The 23,978-nt window shown below is 36.2% G+C and overlaps 1 protein-coding gene across 2 annotated transcripts in view; it reads left to right on the forward strand.

The window, feature by feature from the left end:
- Nucleotides 1-23,978, forward strand: part of adamts3 (ADAM metallopeptidase with thrombospondin type 1 motif, 3) — a 160,715-nt gene that overhangs the window by 17,561 nt on the left and 119,176 nt on the right. For both annotated transcript variants that reach the window (XM_028032943.1, XM_028032944.1), the window contains exon 4: nt 23,706-23,862. In XM_028032943.1, the coding sequence (XP_027888744.1) occupies nt 23,706-23,862 (157 nt within the window). The remainder of the gene's footprint in view (nt 1-23,705; nt 23,863-23,978) is intronic.

A 23,978-nucleotide genomic window follows, 5' to 3' on the forward strand; every position in this document is an offset into this window, starting at 1 on the left:
GAGATTATTTACTTGGAAATATTTTCTCTTTAAATGCTGAAGGTTTTCCACTTGATCCCTTCGCTATGACAGATGCTCAGAGGTGGGCAGAGAAGCCAAAATTATACTCAAGTAATAGCAGCATTACTTTAACATATTTTTATGTAAGAAACTAAGAGTAAAGTGTTTAATAAAAAGTCTACTCAAGTACTGAGTAGCTGATCAAATTATCAATCATTTAATAGTTAAAAATTACATCATCAGATGGACCAAAATATAAAGTTATGTGAAAATTTTAGTATTTTAAGAACCAAAATGACAATAATTAATAGAAGCAACAAACATAACAAAATCAGGCCAAAGAAAAAAATTCCAAATCAGATTTTTTTTTAAATATAAAACTTATGAAGCTTCATCAAAAACTGCAGGTGTGTGTCTGGTGAATTTTTGGTTTAAACATGTTTGTTTTTCTTTCAGTGGGTAGAAAATCCAGAAATTTGACTCAAGTAAGAGTAAAAATACTTCATAATAAAATTACTCAGGTAAGAGTAAAAAGTACAGCATAGTAAAAATACTCCTGAAAGTACATTTTGTTTTTCAAAAAATTTACTCAAGTAAATGTAAAAAGTAAAATTTAATATCAGTTTTATCTTTTAGCTAATTGACATCAGCAATCCTGTAACTGGTTAAGATAAGAACTGTAACAAGAGTTAAAAATTGAGAAAAGAATAGTCGATAAGTTATACCAAACCTTAAAAATCCATGAATATCATCACATAATCATGTATCATCCTGTGAAACGGTAGGATTTCTGAAACCTATCATTATTTTTAAAACATCCTGATCAATGGCAGCAGCTCTTTAACGACCTCATCATTGATTCGTTGCCCTTGTAGAAAAGGTTGATGACTAAAACAAAACAGTGAGATCTTGTGTAGAAGATATTGCTTAGAAAACGTTAAGAAGACACAAACATTTTGCAATAAGTAACATAATGTGAGTTTGTCGTAAAGTCAGTTTGTGAAAAATCTCTCATGAGAAATTTTGTAGGAATATGAAAAGTTTTATTCAAACTGTCAGTGAATATCCTGTTCAGAAAGAAGTAGAGTTTTTGTACCCGATGTTTGGTTTAATGTATTCTTTTGTGCCATAAAGCTCCACGTCGCCCACGGCTTCACAGAGCACAGCTGACCTTGAGCTGTGTCTATAGATTCCTGGCATTATGATTACCATAAAATAATAGTCTACATTTTCTGAGACTTTTAAAACATTGGCAAACGTTTTTGACATTAACCTGCTGACCTTCAACATGCAGCTGTGCAGCAAAGCACTTGCATCAAGATTTTCTTTCCCAATAGGAGGCAGGAAACAAAAAGAGTCTGAACTCTGACTTGGTTTGCTTTAAGCTAACTTTTAGGATGCTAACGTTTTCAAAGTCTGAGTTTTCTGCAGTTCAAGTGAAATGTTGAATGTGGATAAAACATTTAAAATCCTTGACATAGAACATTATAACCAAGGTGTGTTTAGAAACTGAAACTGATTTATAAAAAAAATCTCAAAGATTTTCAGTGATTGTTTTAATATTTTAAGGCTCCATATTGACTGAAATGCATCAGATCTGATGGCGCTGAGACTTTAATTACCGTTCAATTGTCAGAGATGTAGTCAGAACGGTAATTAAAGTCTCAGCGCCATATAGAGATGGACTGTCTGTCACCTTACTGGACCTTTTTAACATTTCCCTCATTGGTTCAGCTGGTGCATATATCTAAATATGTACCTTGAAGACAGAAATTTACATTGAATATGAATGAAATGAGAGCAAACATCCGAATCTGAATAGAACAATTATATTTTTTGGGGTGGATTAATACGTTTTATTAGTCCTAACTGTACTAAAATAGGAAAACCTTACATGATTTATGTTTTGTTAAAAGTTTTTATGAGGGACAGTTTTCTAAAAATGCTAGGCTAACATTAGCATGTTTTGATACGACTTGTTGATGATTTGTGTTGCTACATTCTCAGTTGTGTTCCAGGCAATCCCACACAGGGAAAACCTAAAGAAAAGGTTATTTTGCTTCATAAACTTGCGTTGCTTTGAATGCAGTAAAATTTATCAAGTGGTGTTTCAGTTGCTTTCTGCACAGCTGTTGCAATGGCAAGAGCTGAAACGAAGTAGATGAAAAAACACGTAGACACAGCAGCCAGTATAACATCTCCTTTCATTGTGAACTGATTTTTCTCCTCAAAAATGAAATACTATTTTGTTGGTTTGATCTGAAGTGTGTACCTGATTTTTTAAAAAAAGCAAAAACAGAATAAATGTGAAAAGGGGTTAGAGGTTTTTCCCAGCATGTTGAGCTAATTGCTAATTCAAATTTCTTACAAAAGCAACAGAAGCAGAAAAGAACAGATGAAAATCGTTCATTAAGATGCTGAACGATGTGGAACATTGGGATTATTTTAGCTTTGGTCGTTATTGACGGATTTTCTTATGGCTAACCATAAAACCTTATTCATGTTTGCAGTCATTAGGAAATAATTATTGTGTTTTATTGGAACTAATTTTGCAATTTAAACTTGAAATTCAGTAAAATGAGGACAGGCGTAAAGAACAATGGATCCACCTGCAAGTTTTTGATTTGTAGAGCTAAAAACAAAAGTGTGACATTAAAAAACAAGGTTTTTTTTTCACCTTTCTGGGATGACCATTTTTATTTGATCTGAGCTTTAGGAAGCAGTTTAACTTAAGTTAAACTTCATTATATACTTCACTTATATTTTATGTTTTTTTTCTTCTGGAGATTGAGTTCTAAAGGTGTTAAAAGTTTTTGTTTTTTGAATGCTGTTGTCAAGATATTCTTGTGATTAAATCAAAAGCCATCAAAACTCAAGTCTCATCTCACACTGAATCAAACTACAAGATTTAGCTGGAAAATCTGAAAACTGTAGGACCAGGCCGTTTCACTGCCAGTAGAAATGATTGGATATGAAAATAACTTTCCAGAGAAGCAGTCTTGCCACTTTGTGTAATTGATTGAAATTTAGTAATATTTATCACCCGTGGTGTGTTATTATATTCAGAAAGTCTTCAGTAAAAGTCCAACACCTACAATAAATCAATCTTCTGGCCCTCAGGCTGCTTTGTTCTACAAACAGACTCATCATGTGGTGAAAAAAAGCTCTATAAACTGAGAGAACAACAGTTCTTTGTTAAAGTACTTTTCACAAGAGCAAGTTAAAGTTAAATAGCCTTACATTTTTTAGCAGCATATCGTTAGCCTGTAGGAGCTGAAATGTTGCTTTGGTAAGTAAATCAGGTCCTGGAGATCACAGTAAATAAGTATTAATTAGGAAATTTGTGTAATAAAACAAAGTTTATAAGGCACAGCTTTACAAATTAACACAATGAGTACAAGGAATGGCTCAGGACACAAAAGCAAACAATATTCCTGATCTGCAGGAAGGCTTCCTTTTACCTTGAGTCTGTAAGGCTAAGCTAACAAACATTGAAGAAATCCCTAAATTATTATGTTAACATTTTGGGTATTAAGTAAAAAATTGTGACAAATTATATAATTTTCTTAGCACTTGAAGAAAATGTTGCGTCTTGCTGCTGCTAGCTAACAACGCCAGAATTTACATGCAATTTTTTTCTTTAACCTCCTATTTGCAGTTAAAAATCCAAAACAATCTTTATTGGTCAATCCTGAATTATTTTACACGTCTTAAAGAAGTTTTAAAAGATATTTTATTAATCGCTTCCTGTTTTGTTTTTCTACAACCTAAAATTGAGTCTCAGAACAGATTCAGTTGAAATCCAAGAACCAAATGGAAAGAATATTTTACATCAAGTGACTAGAAAGTCTAAATATTAAACTATGTATGTATTTAAATGACACGCGAACAAAGAGATGAATATCAGTTATTGGAGCAAAAAAAGGAAAATGTGTCTGGAAATACCCTCGTTAGATGGCTTTAATAAAAAATATTTTGTAAGACATGGCTTCATAATCAATCAATCTAATTTATTTGTATAGAGCATTTCAGCAGTAAGGCAGTTCAGAGAGCTTTACACCATAAAAACACAAATAAAAACTCATAAAAACAATATACAGTCAACAATTGAGAAACAATTGAGTATCAAAATCATCAAAATACATCAAATATGTTGGTCAGTGTTGCATTTATTGTGGTTAAAAAGCAGCTCTATGCAGAGGGGATTTTACCCTTGATTAAAGGAAGTCAGTGTTTCAGCTGTTTTGCAGTTTTTCTGAAGTTTGTTCCAGATTTGTGGAGCATAGAAGCTGAATTTTGTCGAGTCTTCTCTAGGAGTGCACTGATTGCAGTTTTCTGGTCGATCTCTGATTCCCGATGTTTCAGAAGCCTGACAGGCCGACTTCGCTTTTGGCCGATACCAATTTTTTTGTCTGAAATGTCGCTAAATATAGCAAGAAAATATCTGAGTTGGGTGACTATAGTTAACCGTAAATGTGCAGACATGACCTGGTGGGCTGGTTTATCAAACCTCTTGCTAACAGTGGTTGGAGACAGTGGTTGATTTTTGAGATAAGATCAGCTTAAGGAAATCGGCTCCAATAAATTGGCTGGCCGATAAATCGGTGCACCCCTAGTCTTCAGTTCTGGTTCTGGATGCAGAGTAGACCAAATGTGAGAATTTTAATGTTTCTTTATTTTTGGATTCCATCACATTTCCTGTCCTAAAGCCTTTGAGGCGACTTTTAGGAAGAACAATTTGTAACGTACCTTTCTATTACTGCCGTATAATTTGGACGTTTGCTTTGACGTGGAACGTGAACGCCGCTCCTTCCTTTAGTTCGCAGCAGTGCAGCACTGCTAACATCAAACAGTCACCAAATCAGGGGTTTCTGATGAAAAAGCTGGTGGCTTTGATCTCAAGTGGCAGCTCTGGCCCACAGTAGGTGTGGGTTTTACTGTTTCTTAATTATAGCCAGTCTGCAGTCTGGAAGTCTTTACTGCAACAAGCAGGCGGCCTGGCTGCTAAATGCTGATGAGGCAGATGCTCCAGCAGCGTGGCTGACCTCCCTCTCTCTGGTCGGTGTGGGGGTCGGCCTTCAGCTGTTCTTTTAAACAACATTAAACATCTGACGCTTTTAAATTTTCTATCTGCTTTAGTTGTTTTGTGTGCAGCAGAAGTGATTCCGTTATGATCATAAAGGCAGGTAAATCAAAAAGGTTCATTTGTAGAGTAATAATGCTCACTTCATGAAAACGTTGTTTTATCTCCTCTGCGGTTCTGGTTCTGCTGTTCAGGAATGAGCAGATCGTGTGCGGTTTGTTTTCAGAGCTTTCCTGCAGCTCAGAGGACAGTGATCACTGAGGATGAACCAAAACAGAAGGCTAGAGGGGTAGAGACCGGAGGGGGAAAACGACTTCCTGTAAGCATCCGTGAATCTCCAGAGCTCGCAGATTCATGTGCCGTTTCTAGCAGAAACCTTTTGTTTTAAAACGTTAGAGTTAAACTCCGGATTATTCCTGTTTGACTGCAGAAAATGGGCCACTTTTGCAGAAATTCATTTAATGGAAAATAAACATGCACAAAGTGATAATACCTAAATAAAATCCAAATTATGGTTTTATTTAGAAAAACTGGCAGTTATCCAGAAATCAGAATTTGCCAAGTTTCCCTTGATAGAAATCAATGAGTGATTGGTACAATAAATTCTAAAAAAAATGAAATTTCTTTTGTATTCATTAAGTGCATTCATTCTACAAATGTATGAATCAACTGGATGTACTTGGATGGACGTTTTGAGTTAAATAAGAACCAGATAAAGATGCATTTATCTCTGCATTTAGAAAACATAATGTGATCCCCAGATTAACCAACATTAATTAAACCTGACAGCCTGACCTATTTCCTGATTAATTTCCTAGGTCCTATGTTTCTTACTTCTGTAGAAACGTAGAACAAGATGAGAGTGTGAAGAAAAAAGCAACATCCCATGTTAGTTCTCCAGAACGTTCTGAATTTTACACCCTTGATCCTAATGGACCTGCACTATTCAGCAAACGAGAGCATCAAAACTCACACGATCAAAGATGTTACTGGACTTTATGTTAAATAAAATCTGCTTTATTATTTCATGTTTAGGCCCAGAGGGAAACACAGCCTGGATTTAAGATGTGACTAAACATGCAGTGTCTGACGTTAGACGTAAGAGTGAAGTTGCATCTAAAACGTTTATTAATGGCATCATAAATTAAAATGACCTCAATAATTATCATTTTGACAACAGACATTAAGGAGACTGATAGGTTTATTTTTGTCCTAACCTGCAAAGAATCAGCCAGAGACAGAGATTAGTTTTCTTTTCTCTTCTGCAGAACAGGAGAATTGAGAGCAGACGCGACGTATCGCTGTCAAACACTGTCTGAAATCAATTCTGCCAGGTCTTTCTTTGCATTTCTCTTTATTGTATAGAAAAAGGAGGTTGGGCTTCTTCACACAGAGAATTGACCAACCGTCTTTACATTCTGGAACCTCCTATGGACATGCCCTTACAAGGGCATGTGACTGTCCACAACTAATCAATTACATATGGAACTAATAACACATGAATGTTTAACGTTTTTAGCTTTCAAGCAACCATCCTAAACAAAGTTAATAATATACTACAAAAGATTAATAAAGTTCTACAAAAGAAAGAGAAGTTAAGTAAATATAAAAAGAATAATAATATGAGAGTAATAATATAAAAAGAATAATATGAAAACATAACTTGTAAAATAAACTCATAAGTAAATGAACAGGAGGATAATTTTTCTAACAGAGACGCTTTTGCTTTAATATCTTTGAAAAGCTAACATTTTAAGAAATGCTGCAAACATCCCACACTCATTACGAAGTAGTTAGTTTGCATTACCTGAATCTTTTGCCTGTTTTTCCTGTCAAAACTGATTATTTTTTTAAATGCATTTTGGTCACAAAGACTTAAGAATCCTTTTTAATTATTGTTTTTTGGGGAGGTTTTTTAAACATTTTGGATATTTAAAATGTTTTCCAGTTCCAGTGTTAAATGCTCATTAGAAATTAAAGTTTTTTTTTAACCTTATACATAAGGCATTATTTTTATTATTTTAGTCAAAAATGGTGTCAGAATAACTATCGTTTATCTCAATAATTTCTGGGACAATTTATCATCCAGTAAAACAGGCCTAGTCAGGAAGACTAGTTTATATTTTTAGGGAACACCATAAAGATGTGTCTGTATCAAACCTTTTGAAGTTTAAATGTCTAAAAGTGTTTAACGCTGAAGGATTTCTGAAATCAAAGTTTTTTCCTGTTTTGTATAAATGAAGTCAATGAATTTGTGTTTGTTGTTGGTGACAGTTTGGGTCTAGAGAAACATTTGGTTTGTACGGAAACTGTCAGAAAAACACAAAGAACAAAATTAGTTTTTATTGTTTTTACATGATCACACAATCCAGCAGAAAAATGATTCCATTAAATGCCTAAAGCCGACCTCAGCATTTCAAAAGTTCCTTCAAATTTTATGATTCCTGTCTTTCTCCCCCTTCCATGCCACCCCTGGAGGTTTTCTGCTCTCATATAGTCCAATGGGTCACATAGTTCTGGTATTTTATTGTGAAGTCATTACCCTGGAAGGCGAAGAGAGGAAGCTTCTCATGTCTGATATATTTTTGGACTGGAGGAGTGTGAGAGTAATCGCTGGCAGAAATAACTGATCTGCTTCTGAAGTGGCTTTGAGAGGAGTCTTCGGAGTTAAATACAGAACATGAGCAATGAATAAACATTCAGACTTAATTTGTTTCTTGGCCATCAAAGGCATATAAAAGATCTTAAGCTGAACTTCCTGTTGTTATTTTGGGATTTTTCTAATCTAGTAAATGCTTCTAGGAGAAATCTACTTCTGAAATCCTCCTGACACTTTACGTGAGAATGAAACGCAGAGAGCGGAAATGACTTTAAAGATAATTTCATATATAGTCAGAGCATCTTTTTAACCATTACTGGCATTACATATTGAAACCAAGAAAATATTTTCATCAACCCATATAATAAACGATTGTACAGTAAATTACTTTACTAAATGCGGATGTTTTATTTGGAATGCAAAAACGTGACATCAATGATGCAGATCTGTAATATGTACCATAAATACTAAATAAATTATTCACTCCCCCAAACATCTGAAACAAAAACCTAATTTCCAGATTTTCTTATATTCGGTATGTTACTATATGCAAGTTAGTGTTACTCGAGTCCTTAAATCAGCTTTAAATCCGAAAGACATTCAAATTATATCTTGGTAATGCCCATAGATATGATTATATGTGTTTCTCTCCTGTCTTTTATTTTGGTCTGATATGTTTCTTGTTATAAGTAAAGTTTATGGGTTAAAAAAGGGAGAATGTGAGGAGAGGAAACAGAATTAACAGTCTTCTTCCACTTCAAAATAAGAGCATGAATAGAAACGGCTAACACGAACGGAGAATAACCAAAACTTCAACACAAATGTTGAACTTTATCAAACTGAAAGCTTACAAAGCATCCAAAAAATGAATAAAAGGTCATTTAGGAGAAACTAAGTGCGCCAAATGTTTCCAATTAAAGCTGCTAGCACACTAGTGGATTAGGGGTAGTATTGGCGTGAAAAGCCACTCTTTGACCATTCTGGTCAGTCTGTAAGGGGTTGGTGTTCTGAAACTCTTGGATGAATCAAACGGTTAAATTGTCTCCACATCAGTTAGTTGGGCCTTCGAGGCTCAACTAACTGATGAGCTAATTATTTCACTAAGGTGTGTTTAAAATAGACATGGAGTTTGACATGTGATTTAGAGGAGGTATGGATTGAACAATAATTAATTAAAAGTTTATTGAATTTATTTGGAAGATATCTCCCCTATTTTCAGTACAGCCAGTTTAATTTTTTTTTAAAGTGTTACAACTTTATATTTAACCAAATCTAATGTAATAACAAACTGAAACCAAGAAAATATTTTGTTAACTGAAATAAATAAAAACGGTAATCAATGGAAAAAACTGTAACTGACCGGAACCATGTTGTGTGTTTATAAAACTAAAACATACTGAGACTATAGACATAATATTCTTTGTTTTTTGTGTTTCTGACTCTGTTTTTTAGCCTTTTGAACTGATGTTAAAATATATATATATATATATATATTTCCACAGAGCTGTTTGCAAATTACGGCACCGACATTAGTCCACAAAATGGCAACACCAAATGTTTATGAGAAAACACCAGAGTTATTTGGTTGTTCAACAATTTGAATCTATTTTTTAAAATGCTATCTTCTGTTGAGTATTCATTACCTAATCGAGAGAAAATTCAAACTAGTACTCTAGCTAATAAAAACTAAAACTAAACAGTACTTAACTAATAATAACTATTAATAATTAGCAAACACACTGTAAAACCTAGCACAACCAAATGAATTAGACAAACAAAAAAATCACAATGAAATAAAACGAAGCTATAATGAAAAGCCCAGAACTGTTATAACTCGGGTTACAACAAACTTTATGGTTGAAAATCTGCAGCAAGTTGCAAGAAGAGGCGCTCTGTCTTTGTGAATGTAGAGAAATTATTCGTTGAGGTGTGAAGAGATCTCCTGAGATTATTTAAAGCTGTGAAGTGGTGAGGGTCAGGCGGGGATCTGCATAGAGACACTGAGCCGTGGAGAAATGGGCAGTAGAAGTGACAGTTTGGCTTAAGGTGTGAAAGGCTCACAGCGTGCCCTTTGTTTCTGACAGACAGGCTGACGGACGGTTCAGGCAGGAGCCTCCGAGGACGCTGTCCTTACGCTCAGGGAGAATTGGGGTTAACAGAGTTTCACTTTACTTTTCTCCATTTTTTTTTCCTGAACAGGGAACCATGTTCAGGGAATGTCAGACGGATACTGAGCCGTTGCATGTTACTGTTTACATCTGTACATTTTGTGCATGGACACAACGCTGGAGGACAAAATGACGATTCTTTACCTGCCTTCCATAGCTGCTCTGCCGCAGCAGAACAACTCTGTTAGCCAAATGAAACCTGGAGATGAAGGTATTATTAATTTAGTGCAGTACGCCACAACAAAGGGAAGATTAAAGCAGAAGAATTGTTGAAGAACAACTCCAAACCACTTTTTTCTTGCTCTCTGTGTCAGCTACACTACACAGACTCATTGCCATAGCAGCTGGCAACTGATTCAACACCAGAAAACACTCAAACATTTCCCACACAAAGAACAGAACATTCAGTCCACTACAGACTCATGTTTTTACGTTTGCTGTTTATTTTTCAATTATTAATAAGCGATCACAGTGGTAGATTAGCATCTGCTGCTATTAGCTAAGCTTACACTGCTCCTGGTAGATTAGCTAATTTAAACACCTGCTCTACTGATGATCTGTCAGAGTTGGTGTTTAGGTCGCCTTTTATCTAATTTTTAACTGAACCAAAACACACAGAATTCCACATCATATCTACATGTTAAGTTTTCAAAGTCAAGCTAGCGTAACATAACTTTCCTCTCCCTTGATATTTTTTTTCTTTTCCTGACCTTGTTATCTAGTTGTTGCAGTGTTGACAATTAGTAGCAAAACACAGCGTCTTTTTTCTGTTACATATCAGGCAAACATTTAAGATTTAGCGCATTATGTTGATAATTTAACAGTTAAAACTAATGCTAGTCATCATTAGCGAGCAGCTTGCTGCCATCTAGCAGGGAGATGGGGGATCTTGTACGCATTACATCACACAGCAACAGGTCCATAGCTACCACATTTGTAAGTATAAAAGAAAAGCTGATACTAGCTTACGAGGAAAAACATGCAAATCTACAACTTAAAGTGAAACTACCCCCTCTGTGAAAGCAGTGATCCTCTCCCTACATTTCTTCAGACGGCAATAGTAGCTCAGGTAGCTCAGGGAAGAGTTGGAGGAAATCTATCTTTTCACAGATTTGCTGTCACAACATGGTGAGAATTTTAACAAATATGTAAAAAAACATATTTTTAATTAAAGTTATATGCTGCATATCGACATGAGAAACTGATCTCCAACAAAAAGTAGAGTCGCTTCTTACACAAAGCAGACCTGGTGAATAACGGTGAAGCAGGAAAACATAATTGGCTGTCATGATGCTTCACATCTTAAATTGCCAAACTACCTGGGAATGAATCACCACTGTCCTCTGTGACATTTTAAATCCTCACGGCTTGAATCGGTGTGTAACAGCAGCCAATTAGCGAAAAGGAGAAACCCGAGGCGCGGCGCTGGTGTGGAGGGAACATTCCTACTGGGATCCAGAGAAGGGAGCAGGCGAACCAGAGAACCTGTAGAGCCGGGGTTTTCCTTTGGAGAGAAAAGGAAAGAATCCATACATGTCAGAGGAGTTTGGCAGCTCTGAACCGATTCAACATAATTGGAGTTGAGCGACTTCAGTATTCAGCCCCTTATACCGGCCGTTTATATCTGTCCATAAGTTTTTGCATATTGAGGCAAAGTGTTGAAGACTTCCCCCTGCCCCACTGGCTGTAAGATAGACAAGATAAATTAGGATGAATCAAACTTCACGTTATTTTCCTATGAAAAATAAAAAAAATTGTTATTGCACATTTGTGCTTGAACTTAACGATCTTACCGAACATAATAAATCAAAACATTCAAGAGTAGATGTTACACACTGCAAAACCACAAACTCTTACCAAGTAGTTTCTACTGCAAATATCTTAATACACTTGAAATAAGACAAAACACATTTCAATTTCCAATTTCAGACCAATCAGTACATGCAGCAGTAGCGTTGGTTCATTTTGTAACCATTCAGCTTCTATGCACCACAAATCTGGAGCAAACTTCTAAAAAACTACAAAACAGCTGAAACACTGAGTTCCTATAAACCCTCCTGGTTAAAGTTGCTGTGGAACCTTTATAAATAACTGACCATTATTCTGTTGTGTAATATTTACTGCTTTTCTCAGTTGTTGACTTTGTATTTTTGTGTTTTTATGATGTAAAGCACTTTGAACTGCCTTGTTGTTTAAATGTGCTGCATAAATAAACTTGACTGATGGAAACTTGATTGAAAATGGCCGACAACGGTGGCTGATAAAGTCCAAAATCACATACAGTATATTTCCTGTAGTTGGTTTGGTTCGGACCGGTCTGTGTTCACACCAGAAGTGAACCGTACCAGAGTTTGTGTGGATCGAGATCAGCTGAAAAAGTGGGTCTGGGTCCAGTTGTTTGGTCCACACCTGGAACTCTGGTCCGTTTAAGGCGGACCAAATGTTTCAGGTGGGATTGGAGAAGGAGCTGGAGACAGGAAGATGAGGCGCTTATCTGTCTGTAAACACAACTGATCCTGAAGACAAAGCTGCTGATTTACACGTCCGTCTGTGTTTTAAGCTTCAGGGTTTTCAGATGTGTGAATAACTCTTTGCTCAAGCAGCTGAATTGAGCCTCCTCCATGTGTTTCCCGCCTGTCAGAGCTTTAAATAGAGCTGCTGTTCCCCGACATGAAGTGAGTCAGTGGAGGAGGTTAAGTCATCGGATCTGGATTCCTCATGGTGAATATCTCTGGAGGTTTTCCAGTCACGTTGTACAGGAAGGAGACCTGAGGCTCATCCACAACTTTCACACTCTCAGTGTCTAACAGCGCTTTTGAATTATAATAATACGCAAATATTAAAACATTTCCTTACTACACAGGACAGTGAAAGTTGTGAGCATGTTTCGGAAATATTGACCAAAAAGTGTCCATTTATGCAGAGGATATTTTACTTTTAATTTTGAATCTGGATGGTATTTTTACCATTTGTATTATTTTTTCTTACCCAGGTAAATAACTGTTTAGGTTCTGAATAAGTTTGCATAAAAATAAAGGATAAGAGAAAAAGCTAAAGTATCTTGCAGCTCCTCCTGCAACATTTATGACCGTGAAACAATCAGGCGAGCAGAAGACAATACAATTTCTGAATAAAATGTTTTTTTCTGAGTTAAGAGATTAATATTATCATTTCAGGTTGTATTTAGATTAACCATTTCATGCATAATCTATGATCCTCTATGTCAGGATTTTTTTGTTTGTGATTTTCTTGAGGCATAAAACAAAGTTAGGGAAAAAAAATTCTAGGGCTTTTTTTCAAGGTAATCAGTTGCAATTTTCTGCAAATACAGAGTATTAATCTACTACTACCCTTGTAGTAGATTAATACTACATGGGTAGTATTAATCTTTAGGGGTTACTAGATGTCACAGTATGTTTTTTACCTCAATAGTAGAAGGAAGGACTGGATATTTCTTAGTTGCTTTTTCGTCTGTCTGCCATATTAGATTTAACAAAAATGTTCTTGCACTTTCAGTGGATGGCCAGCAGTTGTTAGTGCAGTGTATGATGCACTATTGTCCACTTCAGTGGTCCGTGTGCATTTATAACATAAAAATTCACATGAAACATAAGAAAAAATGTCTGATAGATAGCTGTCCACTGCAGTGCATGAAGGGTTAAGATGTTGTGCTGGATGATGTTAGCTGGCCTGTGAGTTTTTGTTAAGTGATCCTGATGCTGGAGAAGTTTGAGAAACGTTCTATTAAAGACAAACGTCTTTAATAGAAACCAACGTTTCTCAAACTTTAGCTCACTTTATCTCTAATCAGCAGGGCGGCTAAATATCAGATGAAACATCAGAGCTGACCTGACAGCGGCCTTTACTGGACGCCTGACTCGTGATTTTCCCTCCTCTCTGTCCGCCGCTCTGTGAAACCTGGCCACCTACTAATGTGTGTCAAGTTGCATAATCCTCTGTGTCAGCCAGAGGTGGCGGTGCTCATGGTGTCTGTGTGTGAGTGTAAACACTCTCTGGGCCTGATGAGTAAAGCGTCAGTCAGAATCCTTTCAGAATAAGAGCGTTCCAGTACCTGCAGTTCCACTTTCCTCAGAGGGAAGCTTCAGCAGACTGAGCTTCATGAGGAGAGACAAAATGAGCAAAGAAGATTCGCTGCTGTTTAGCTGAGAGCCGTGTGTTCACTGGCCTAAACTTTTGGCCTCACAGACATAAGAAAGCATTTTTGACGCACACCCATCCTGACATAACTGGAGCTGCAGCAGACCAAGGGGAAAAATAAAGAAAATATCCTATTTGATTAGAAGAAGAAAGTGAGCCAGTACCTCTTTGCAGCGAGCTGAAGCAGCTCAAAGGTTTTATTCACTAACAGTTGTCAATGTTTCTTGTTGACTTGGCCGTTCTTGTTGCAGAGGTTTGACCCCGGAGCTGTTTGGGTTTACGGTTTGAGGTTTGCAGAGCCAGGCTGTTCCTCCAGAGCGCTGAGCTCTGAGTGTGTGTGTGCTGCCTGGATGCTTTTATTGATATTTGTCGTGATTAAACAATTTTAATCACGACCTGCAGAAACCCGAGAGAAGCCCACACTTTCTGTTGTTGTTTCAGACACTGAGAGCATTCACCAGCCTGAAGTTTTATTTTAGTCTGACTCCTCAGATCTCTCTGTAAATGTTCTCTCTGTTCGACAACAAGACACAGCTGAAATAAATTAGCTCATTGTTTAATAAATTATTCCTTTTTTACCTTATTCCGCTCCAGGCTTTAACCAATTTATCAAAAACTGAACTTAAATATGGAGGACCAAAACTGACATAATTACAAATTAAAGCACAAATGATTACTTATATTTTGCTTTTCCTTTTTCTTACACATTTGTTCTTATAACCTTTCCTCATCTCTTCTTTTTAATTTTCCTTGTGCATTTCTGAATTATTATGCAAATGAAGGGGGGGGGGGTCTTTAGGCTTCAGCTTCTACCGATTGGTTGGTTAGCTTCACACTACTTGGCCAGCAGTTTCAGTAGCTGAAGCTTAGCAGCTTATTAGAAAATATTACTGTAATGCATGTATAAGGAAAATGAAAAACGAGAGATATATTTTTCTGCTTTTTCTTTTTTTTAGTCATGGCAGTTTTGGTCCTCCATACTGAAACATTTGCATAAATGAGCTGATAATATCGACATTTTGACCTGTGATTGTTTTTGCCTTGGCTTCAATTTTGTTTTGTGAGATTTTTGTGATAAACTGACAAAAATATAAAGGATGTATTATTGTATCAGTTCCAACCAAAAATTTCAGTCTGTAGATTGAAAACGTGACTATTTTACAAAATTTGTCTGTGGATCACATTTCAAGAATGGCAGAAATTTTATGCAAGCTATTTCATACGTTGGAGGATTAGGGTCACGCTAAGAAAATAAATAAAATGACGAGAACAGTCAAAACAAAAATAAAGTCAGAAAAGTATGATTGTATTTTTATATTATTTTGAATTTATTTATGTCATTTTATTACTTTATCCTCATAATTTGTATTTTTTCTCTTTTTCTTTTTTGTGTGGCCATTTTCTGTTTTTTTTTTTCTTTTCTTTTCTTAAATGTGAGCCAGTAAAGGTTCTTGATGCTGAGAATATAAATAAATGTTAACCAGAAATGTTCAGATATGGTGTCGTACGTCTACGTTTCCTTATGACTGAATACAACAATCATTTATATATATATTTTTTTTCACATCACAATTAATTATCACTCTGTGTAAACATTATATTGCATTGAAGTTCGTGGCTAAAGTGTGATAAAATATGAAAAAGTCAGTTGAGTATCAATTCTTGTGCAGATTGAAGACTTTTAAAAGTCAGTGTGGAAATGGTAAGAGTCCAGCTTGTGTGTTTTCACCCCATAAAGTCCCTTTAAAGGGAACTTTAGGATGAAAATGCAGGTAATGACGAAGGTTCCCTTACATTTTTGAAAGCAAACACACCTTTGAACAACACCAGGGGTGAAAGGTGGCAGTGTCCTGCATGAATCCAGACCTTTTTCAACATGGCGCCCCCCCTCTTTTTCAGCTAAAGCGCGCTCATAACGACCTCCTTAAGAAGTTTAGACTGAAAGAGGCTGTTTTCTGAAAACTGGAGCCGTTCAGCTGAATCCCATATGTTTTCCTTGGCAGCCGGCTGCTGTCTGCTTGGCTGGGCTCATGTTGGGGATATTAAACGGTTGGAACACAGGACTCCTGATCCCTATTTTTAACAGTTATGTGTAAGGACCAACTACCAGAGCTTCTGTCAAACACCTGCGATTGTCGCCTCTGGCTGCCAAAGGGAAGACACCTAAAATATTTTAAACCTACTGCACTAAAATTATAAGAATGTAGTGATATATTTTGCTCTGAGTTTACAAATGAAGAGCTTTTTTTAAAAGGAAACTAAACCTACTTTTTTCTTTCCAATATGCTTCCAGAAACAGAGTAAAGAAATATTGAAATTAAACTGTTAGTATGCTAGCAGTATCTTCAGTCAAACAAACTTGTTTTAGTATCACTTAATTCTCATATTATCATTTATTTATTCTTATAATTCCATGACTACATTTATGTAGTTTTATTTTTTATTTTCTTAGCTTGACACTAATACTCTGTCATACTGTTTCAAAAGTGATTGAAGTTTATTTTATTTTAAACCTTTGGAAATATTGAAATAATATTCAGTGTATTATTGGAAGTCATACGCTTACAGAAAGTAGGCAGCACATTTTGAGACAAATACTTCATTTTAATAAAAACTATTGATATTTCTAGTTGTCACGGATGTTATATCTTAAAATATCAGCATGAATTAGCTTTGCTTTCCAGTAGCAGGAACAACCCTGAACTTGGGATGGATTTTTGATTAAATTTTACACATAATTTTTCCTTTTGAAAGCTAAATTAGCTCTTTTTTCTGTTTGATCCAGTTAAAAGCTCCAACATGTGTCCGTTAAGCAGATGGTTTCTTTACACGTTTTATTTTTATGTCAGAGAAACAGATTTTAGCTGATTTGGAGTCAGAAGTCACTGATTCTGTCATAAATTTTAAATAAATTACATTAAAATGATTGACTGTACCAATATGACCCTGAAAAATAAAAATACATTTGTTTAGTTTGAAACTTTTAACACACTTAAGCTGCAGGCAGCAGGATCAGGTTGTGGATGATGATGTATTTCACTGCTTGTTTAATTCAGTTGTGATGATAATATCACAGCTTTAAACCAGTTTCATCCATATGAGATGGGAACAGTTTATGTTTTTATGTTGCTGCATCTTCTTCCTTTGGAGATAATTCATCATATTAAATTACATTTTCTTTCTCAGATCTGTTTCCTTCTGTATTTTACAGATATTTTTTAGCTCCATGTACATTAATATCACCCAAAAATCCAGTTATCAGTAAATTAGATGTTTTCTCTATGCAGTGCAAAATAACATTGAGTCCTGTTTATTTAATAACGCTGAGATAAAATACCTGTGATGTAATAATGAATCTCTTGACCTTAGATTGAACATTGATGAACAAACGTGATATTCTTTCTTTTGAATGAATATTTCAGCAGCAACTCAGCAGACATGGCGTTTCTCAAACGACTTTCATTATGGATTTCCGGCCTTTTATTGAATCCATAAGTTGCTTTGAGTCGTCAGAATAACTGGAAGAGGGCCTATAAATTCAGTTTATTTGTTATTCACACCAATATTCACCAATTTCCAAAGAGTAGAGACGAATATGGAAAACTAAAAGTGCTAAAATAAAAACTAAATGCAGTTTAAAGCAGAAGTTTACATACACCAAATAAAGAGACGCACTGTTTTTTGTTTTCTTTCTTTCTGAAGTTAAATCAGACCAAACTTTTCTTGTTCTAGGTTGGTTAACTAATAATGATTATTTTATTTATCGACCAAAATACGTGGTAAGATTTAGCATTTTTTGTAGACTGTTTACCAAATAAGATTTATATTTATTAAAATCACATATTATTGTCACTTCACAATTATTGCTAAAATCCCAACAAAAAAATCTATTGAAGTTTTTTTTTTGTTAAAATCCAAGATAAAAGGGGGAAAATGTCAATGCAGTGATACTTTCAAAAGCCTCTTTATGAGAGCTAATGTTTTTAAATGATGAAGTCTAGCTGTAGGTTTCATGTTCTTGCTGTGCATCAGTCGGCGGCTGCTCTCGACTCGAAGTTGTGAAGTTGAGGATTTATAAAACATAAATGAAATGATGAAAAATTGATATGTTCTTTTTTTTCCATCTCCTGTGCGAAGAGATGAACATTGCTTTCACGTTCATGGCCAGTAAATCAGGCTTTTCTGTATTGATTTTGTTTCTTCTGCCTTTCTAATACTTATGCACAAAACTCTTGTGAAAACTGAAAAAGTTTTCTTTAAAGAACATTTTCAGCCAACATTTACAGTTTGTTTGAAATAGCAAAGAGCTTTAATTTTCTGAAGCAGTTCTTTATTGGGCGTAAGGCTAAGCCTTCATCAATATGAACAGTGTCTGCTACGTTTGTTACAGAATGACATTTTCAGCTGTGAAAGCTGCAATATGTAAACATGTATATGTAAAAATGTAATGTGAGACAGATAATCTGTGAAAATACCAATCTCCTCCATCTTTTCCCTGAACTGCTATTACTGTCTGGAAAAAAGCACCAAAAACAACCAATCAGAGCTAGGAGACGGGTCTTATTGATGTCAATCAACCTTATGAACGCGCTCCTAAATATGCTAATGATGTGGAAAAACTCACCATTACAGATAAACTGTTTTTCCACTGTTTATCTGTGTCCAGCATTTATGACAGGCAGCAAAGGGCATGATTGACAGCACTAAGACCCACCTCCTGGCTCTGATTGGTTGTTGTAGTTAGTACTGGGAGCACTGGGAGAAGTCAAAGAAGCTCAGTTTTTTTCATAGATTATCTGTCTCATATTAAACTGTCATGACATAGTTACTGTTTCAACAAATATGTACAAAAATATATTTTTTAAAGTTAAATACTGCAGCGTTGAGAGGACACGACTGCACTGAATCTGAAGTTTTTGCCATTTGTGTGACAGACAGAGTTACAGATTCATCCCAGTAGGAGTTTGTTAGTAGGGCTCTTTGGGTAAAGGTTGGTGTTTTTTTTTGTTTTTTATGAATCAGAGGGGAAAATGAGTTACAGTTCATGTTTGATGAAGCCCAACGCGTCAGAATCTGTGGATTTTAGTTTGAAGGATCTTTAAAGCGTTTCGGTGATATCTAAGGCCGTCCTGTGTGAGTCTTTCAGAATAAATTGTTGCTTGTTAATAATTAATGAGGAGGCAGATGAGTGGAAGTAAACGGGTGAATCGGAGGTGGTGGAGTGATTTACAGAGGATCATTTGGTTTCCTCGCGTCTCAATGCTGGTGGTTGTAAAGAATTTGAAATAAGTTCATTGTGAGTTTAGCTGCGTTTCGGTGTGATTGTGCTGCTGACACGCAGAAATCCTGGAGACGACATGAGTCTGCAGGCAGGAGATAAAGGCAGACATAATGCTGAGATGGAAACGCCTTCTGCACACACATTTCCATAAGACTGCAAGCAGAGTAAACTCATTCAACAATAATAATTGGTTTATGTTGTCATTACTACACCTGGCAATTCGTTGAACGCAACGTTGTTGCTGTTGCTGTGTTTCTTACAATGCACAGCAGCACTTCTGTGTTATACGTCTATCCTTGCCTTTTCTCTGACATGACAGTTCCGGCGCTCTGCTGCAGAATACAATAACACAGGTATTAAATCAGTTCTCTGGATTTAAATATTCATGTCTTTGGAGCATGAACGGATTCCTAAATTTGCATACTGTATAGAGTCAACAAGATAAAGTGCTGCATGACTTTATGCGGCTAAATTAGCTTTGAAGCCCTCATTGGGTTTAAATTGGCTTTATAGCAACTTTTTGGATTTCCAGTGAAAACTACAAACTCAGACAAACGAGTTATGGACGACTTGTTGACTTTAAGCTTTGAATATGGCACACTTTAAAATACATTTGGAATGCAGTTGGACAAAAGTTGGTCAGGATTAAAATATTTTACTGACTGAAATAAACAGCGTTAAAAAAGCTTGGTAGGATGTTGAACTTTGACCTAGCAGGTAGGAGAGTGAGAAGAATGCCTGTTCTGTCAACTATAAAACTACAAAAGAAGACTTTATCATATTTACAGTCAAATCCAAAATGATTTGAATCTATTTTTCTTCTTTTTAAATGTATGTTTCTATTTACATTTTCTTAGAAAATACTATGATGAGTTAGGGCTGAAAAACCAGCCAAAACCAGCATTTTGATATCAAAAATTGCGGATATTTATAATTATTGATTTAAAGAATGAGTTGCTAGGCAACCAAAGAGTGAGTGAGTTAATTGATGCCAGACACCTTGCGATGCAATGAGGTTGTCTATCGGCTGTATTTTGCAAAACTGCAATAGAAAAACTTTTTTTCGCATCATATAAGTCACATAATCAACAACAGGATGTTACCACTGACAGAAATGACAAAAAAGAAGGAAGTGGTTCGAGGATGATGGTGTGGCTTGTTTTTTTAATGAGCAAGCTTATACACATGTGTTTTAATTCCCTTTTTGCTTTGTAAAAAGGGAATTACTGGAATTGCAAATTTGTTTTTTCAAGATTAGTGGAATATCAACAAAGTTTTGCAAACATTTGTAATGGAAACGCAGCAGGACACTGAAGCTCGAGGACTGGAGTTTGACACCTGACGTGAGATCAGTTCAAACTTCTTTTTTTAAAATCCAAATTAGTTTTTTTTTTTGCAAAGTTTATACTCACAAACGAGGCATTTTTGTAAGTATATAAACATAGTGTTTTAACTAAAGAGTTGGACATTGCTGAATTACAACAAAGTTTTCTGAAAACATTAATTCTGCTCATTAATGTATGTATTTAGTGCAGAACTAGTTGTAATGGCAACAAATGGCAACATGTGGGAGCTTCTACTGGCAGTTAAAGGAAGCACATCGACTTCAGGATTTTTCAGAAAGCTGTAAGGATGATTAATCACATGGAAATTAGACCAAAATTCCTTTAATTTGAGCTCCAAGGAGTTTCCCTCATAAGGAATGAAGCCAAGTGACAGACGGACAGCTAAAATGATCCACTTTCATACATGATAAGTGAAACATCATTAAGTATGGAAGAGATTTTGGCATGCACACCTGCTTTTTGTCAGAAGACACATGGTCCTGCAGGGCTGGCGCACACACACACACACACACACCCACCCACACACACACACACACACATTTAGTTGTTTTATTAATGTGACCTGGGAGCGTCTGCCACAAACTTTGCGTGTTAAAGTGAACACAAACATAAACTGGCTCAGCCGACTGCTCCTGTAGAGGGAGGAGAAGATGAGGCTCTGCAGATCAGGGACCGAAGGAGGTAAAAGTCACTTCATTCTGTCGGCGACTTGTAAAACCCCAAATGTGTTTAGACAAAAGAATGGAGAAAGAAGTCACCAAGCAGTCATTATGGGGCCAAAAGTTTCACCGTCTGACCCGGAGCCGGAGCGGATTCCTTAGAGGATCTGCTAAAATAACATGTACAGATAAACATCTCAGTTTCTCCTCTGTCAATAGATATACCATCATTTGGGTTTCTTTTTCTCACAATTCATGCTGCTGGTTATGGTACAAAGTGTAAAAACGTTTTTTAAAGCGGCATTATTACATGTAAAATCAACATTTCTAGCTTTCCATCATGTTATAATGTTATTCCATCATCATAAACATACCTGGAGTGTTGCTTTGATTCTTTCATGCATGTCTGAGAAATCCTTTAATCTCCATGGCAACCTTTCTGCTGTGAAAAACACCTATTTGGACCTAGCTCCGCCTTTGAGATGCAGCTCTTCCCCCACTCGGCTCCTTCAGACTAGCCAGCAGCAATTAGCAAACACCCGGTGGAACATCAGCTGAGCTCATTATAGGAGCTACTTCAAAGTGAAACTCTGGTAATAATGTTGCTAAAGGTTAATAGAGGAGCCATGTTGGGATGACTTCCTGAAGGCGGTATTTCAGAAAGAGCTGGAGTTTCTTAAAGAGACAGAGGCCCAATTTGAAGGCCCTAAATTACAAAGTCAAATTTATTTTAAATCATGTTTGATATATACTGTATAGGGTTTTTATAACAGCTGAGGGTGACAAAGTTACTTGATTGCGCTATAAAATGGCACCATGTGTCTTGAAAACACATAATACTGCCCCTTTAAATCCCCAGAATTTGCTGGAGGAAATAAATATGTGGGTCAACAGTTACTGTAAGTGTTGATATAAATGTGTAAAAAGGCTTTCACCATCACAACAGTGCTTCTCTACGCCATCTACTGATTGAGTCAGAGTCTTGTACTTCCACCAGATCTTTGCTAATTGCTGCTGGCTAGTTTGAAGGAGCTGAGTGAATGAGGCATGTGGAATCATAGGGAATCACACCCAGGATGACCGCATTAAGGACTAGAGTCTCCAATTTAAGGTTGGATTATTGAAGTGAATTATTCAGAGTGAGATTACGTTATTGCAATAAAACATTAATAACTTAAAGATTCTTTCCACAACTTCCCCAGCAGTCCCTGCCTGTGTGCAGCGCTGTGTTGTTATCATTAGCGTTTTGCTGAAAGCAGTCACCAAGGCTGTTTTAACAGACGCCTGATGTTTCAGGATCGCCTGCAGACATGACACTGGCTCCACCACATCATTTAGATTTAATGAGTCCCACATCCAGTTTGTACATTATTTCACTTAAAAGCGGGCCCCTCATATTTCCGCTCTAAATAAGAAACATGGCTGGTTTCTTATTGCAGGAAATCTGCAGGCTGCAGGTAGCCATCACTGAGCATGTTTGCTCCACTGTGCCTCTAATGACGCTCAGGTTTCTGATCTCCACCAGCGGTTGTTGGGTAACAAGGCGATAATTACGGACAGATGGAAAAATGCTGAAAAACCAATAAAAACAACGTCTGATGGTGTCGCAGAGATGTTTTCACACTGGAAACAGATTCTTCTGTGGATAAACCGTTGAATATTGCATCAGCACATCTGCTTTTTCACTCTCCTATATTTTATTCATATTCAACTGGGGCGGTGTTTTGTTAGACATTTTGTTGTGTGTAGATTAGGGCTGCAACTAATCAGTTCATTTAGCGATTAATATAAAAAAATGGTGCACTCTACAGATTTTACAATCTTTTCTTAATAACAGAACTACATTAAAATATGCAAATAAATAATTCAATTTCTTTTTTATTTAATAAAATAAGCATTTTCTTGCCTAAAACGCCTTAACACAGCATTTCTTTTGTAAATTTGAACCAGGTGAAGCTAAAACTATCCAAACATATTCGCAGACAAAGGTGGGTTTATCTTAAATGCAAATGGTACTTTTAATAGTTTTGGCTTAATTACTGCTCTAAATATGTTGTTTTTTTCACCAAATGGCCTCTTTTTTTGAGTTTGTACTTCAGTTAACGATTACTTAATGACAAAAATTAGCTGACAATTATCTCAGTAATCGATTAATCATGATTATTTGTGTCATCCCTCGTGTAGATTCATAGGTAACAATATAAAAAACAGATTGTGGATGTATTTCTTGTCATCTTTCAGGTAAAACCAGTCATGCAGTTTCTCATAATAATTGAGAAAAACCTGAAATATCCGGACATTAATGTTTGATTACAGTAAATAACAGAAAGACATTGAAGCTTGATTTTTTTTTCCTCTCAGAACTGCATCTTTGTGGTTCTGCTCACTCATAGCGACCCGTTCTGTTCCAGGCTGGGATGATCCGAACCGACTCGGATGAGTATTTTATCGAGCCGTTGGAGAAAGGCACTCAGGAGATGGAGGACCAGGGCCGGGTCCATGTGGTGTACCGCCGGTCGGCGCTGCTGCAGCCCCCCTCTGACAACTCACTGGATTACCAGCTGCAAGGTAGGAGGGCGACTGACAAAAAACACTGCTTACAGGATAGACTGACATCAACTGGTGCTGCTGGGTTACACAAACTTGATCTCTTTTCTTAAAGTGGGAGCAATAACTTCCAACAA

This window comes from Xiphophorus couchianus, chromosome 12, assembly GCF_001444195.1.
Source record: "Xiphophorus couchianus chromosome 12, X_couchianus-1.0, whole genome shotgun sequence".
Classification (NCBI taxonomy): Eukaryota; Metazoa; Chordata; class Actinopteri; order Cyprinodontiformes; family Poeciliidae; genus Xiphophorus; species Xiphophorus couchianus.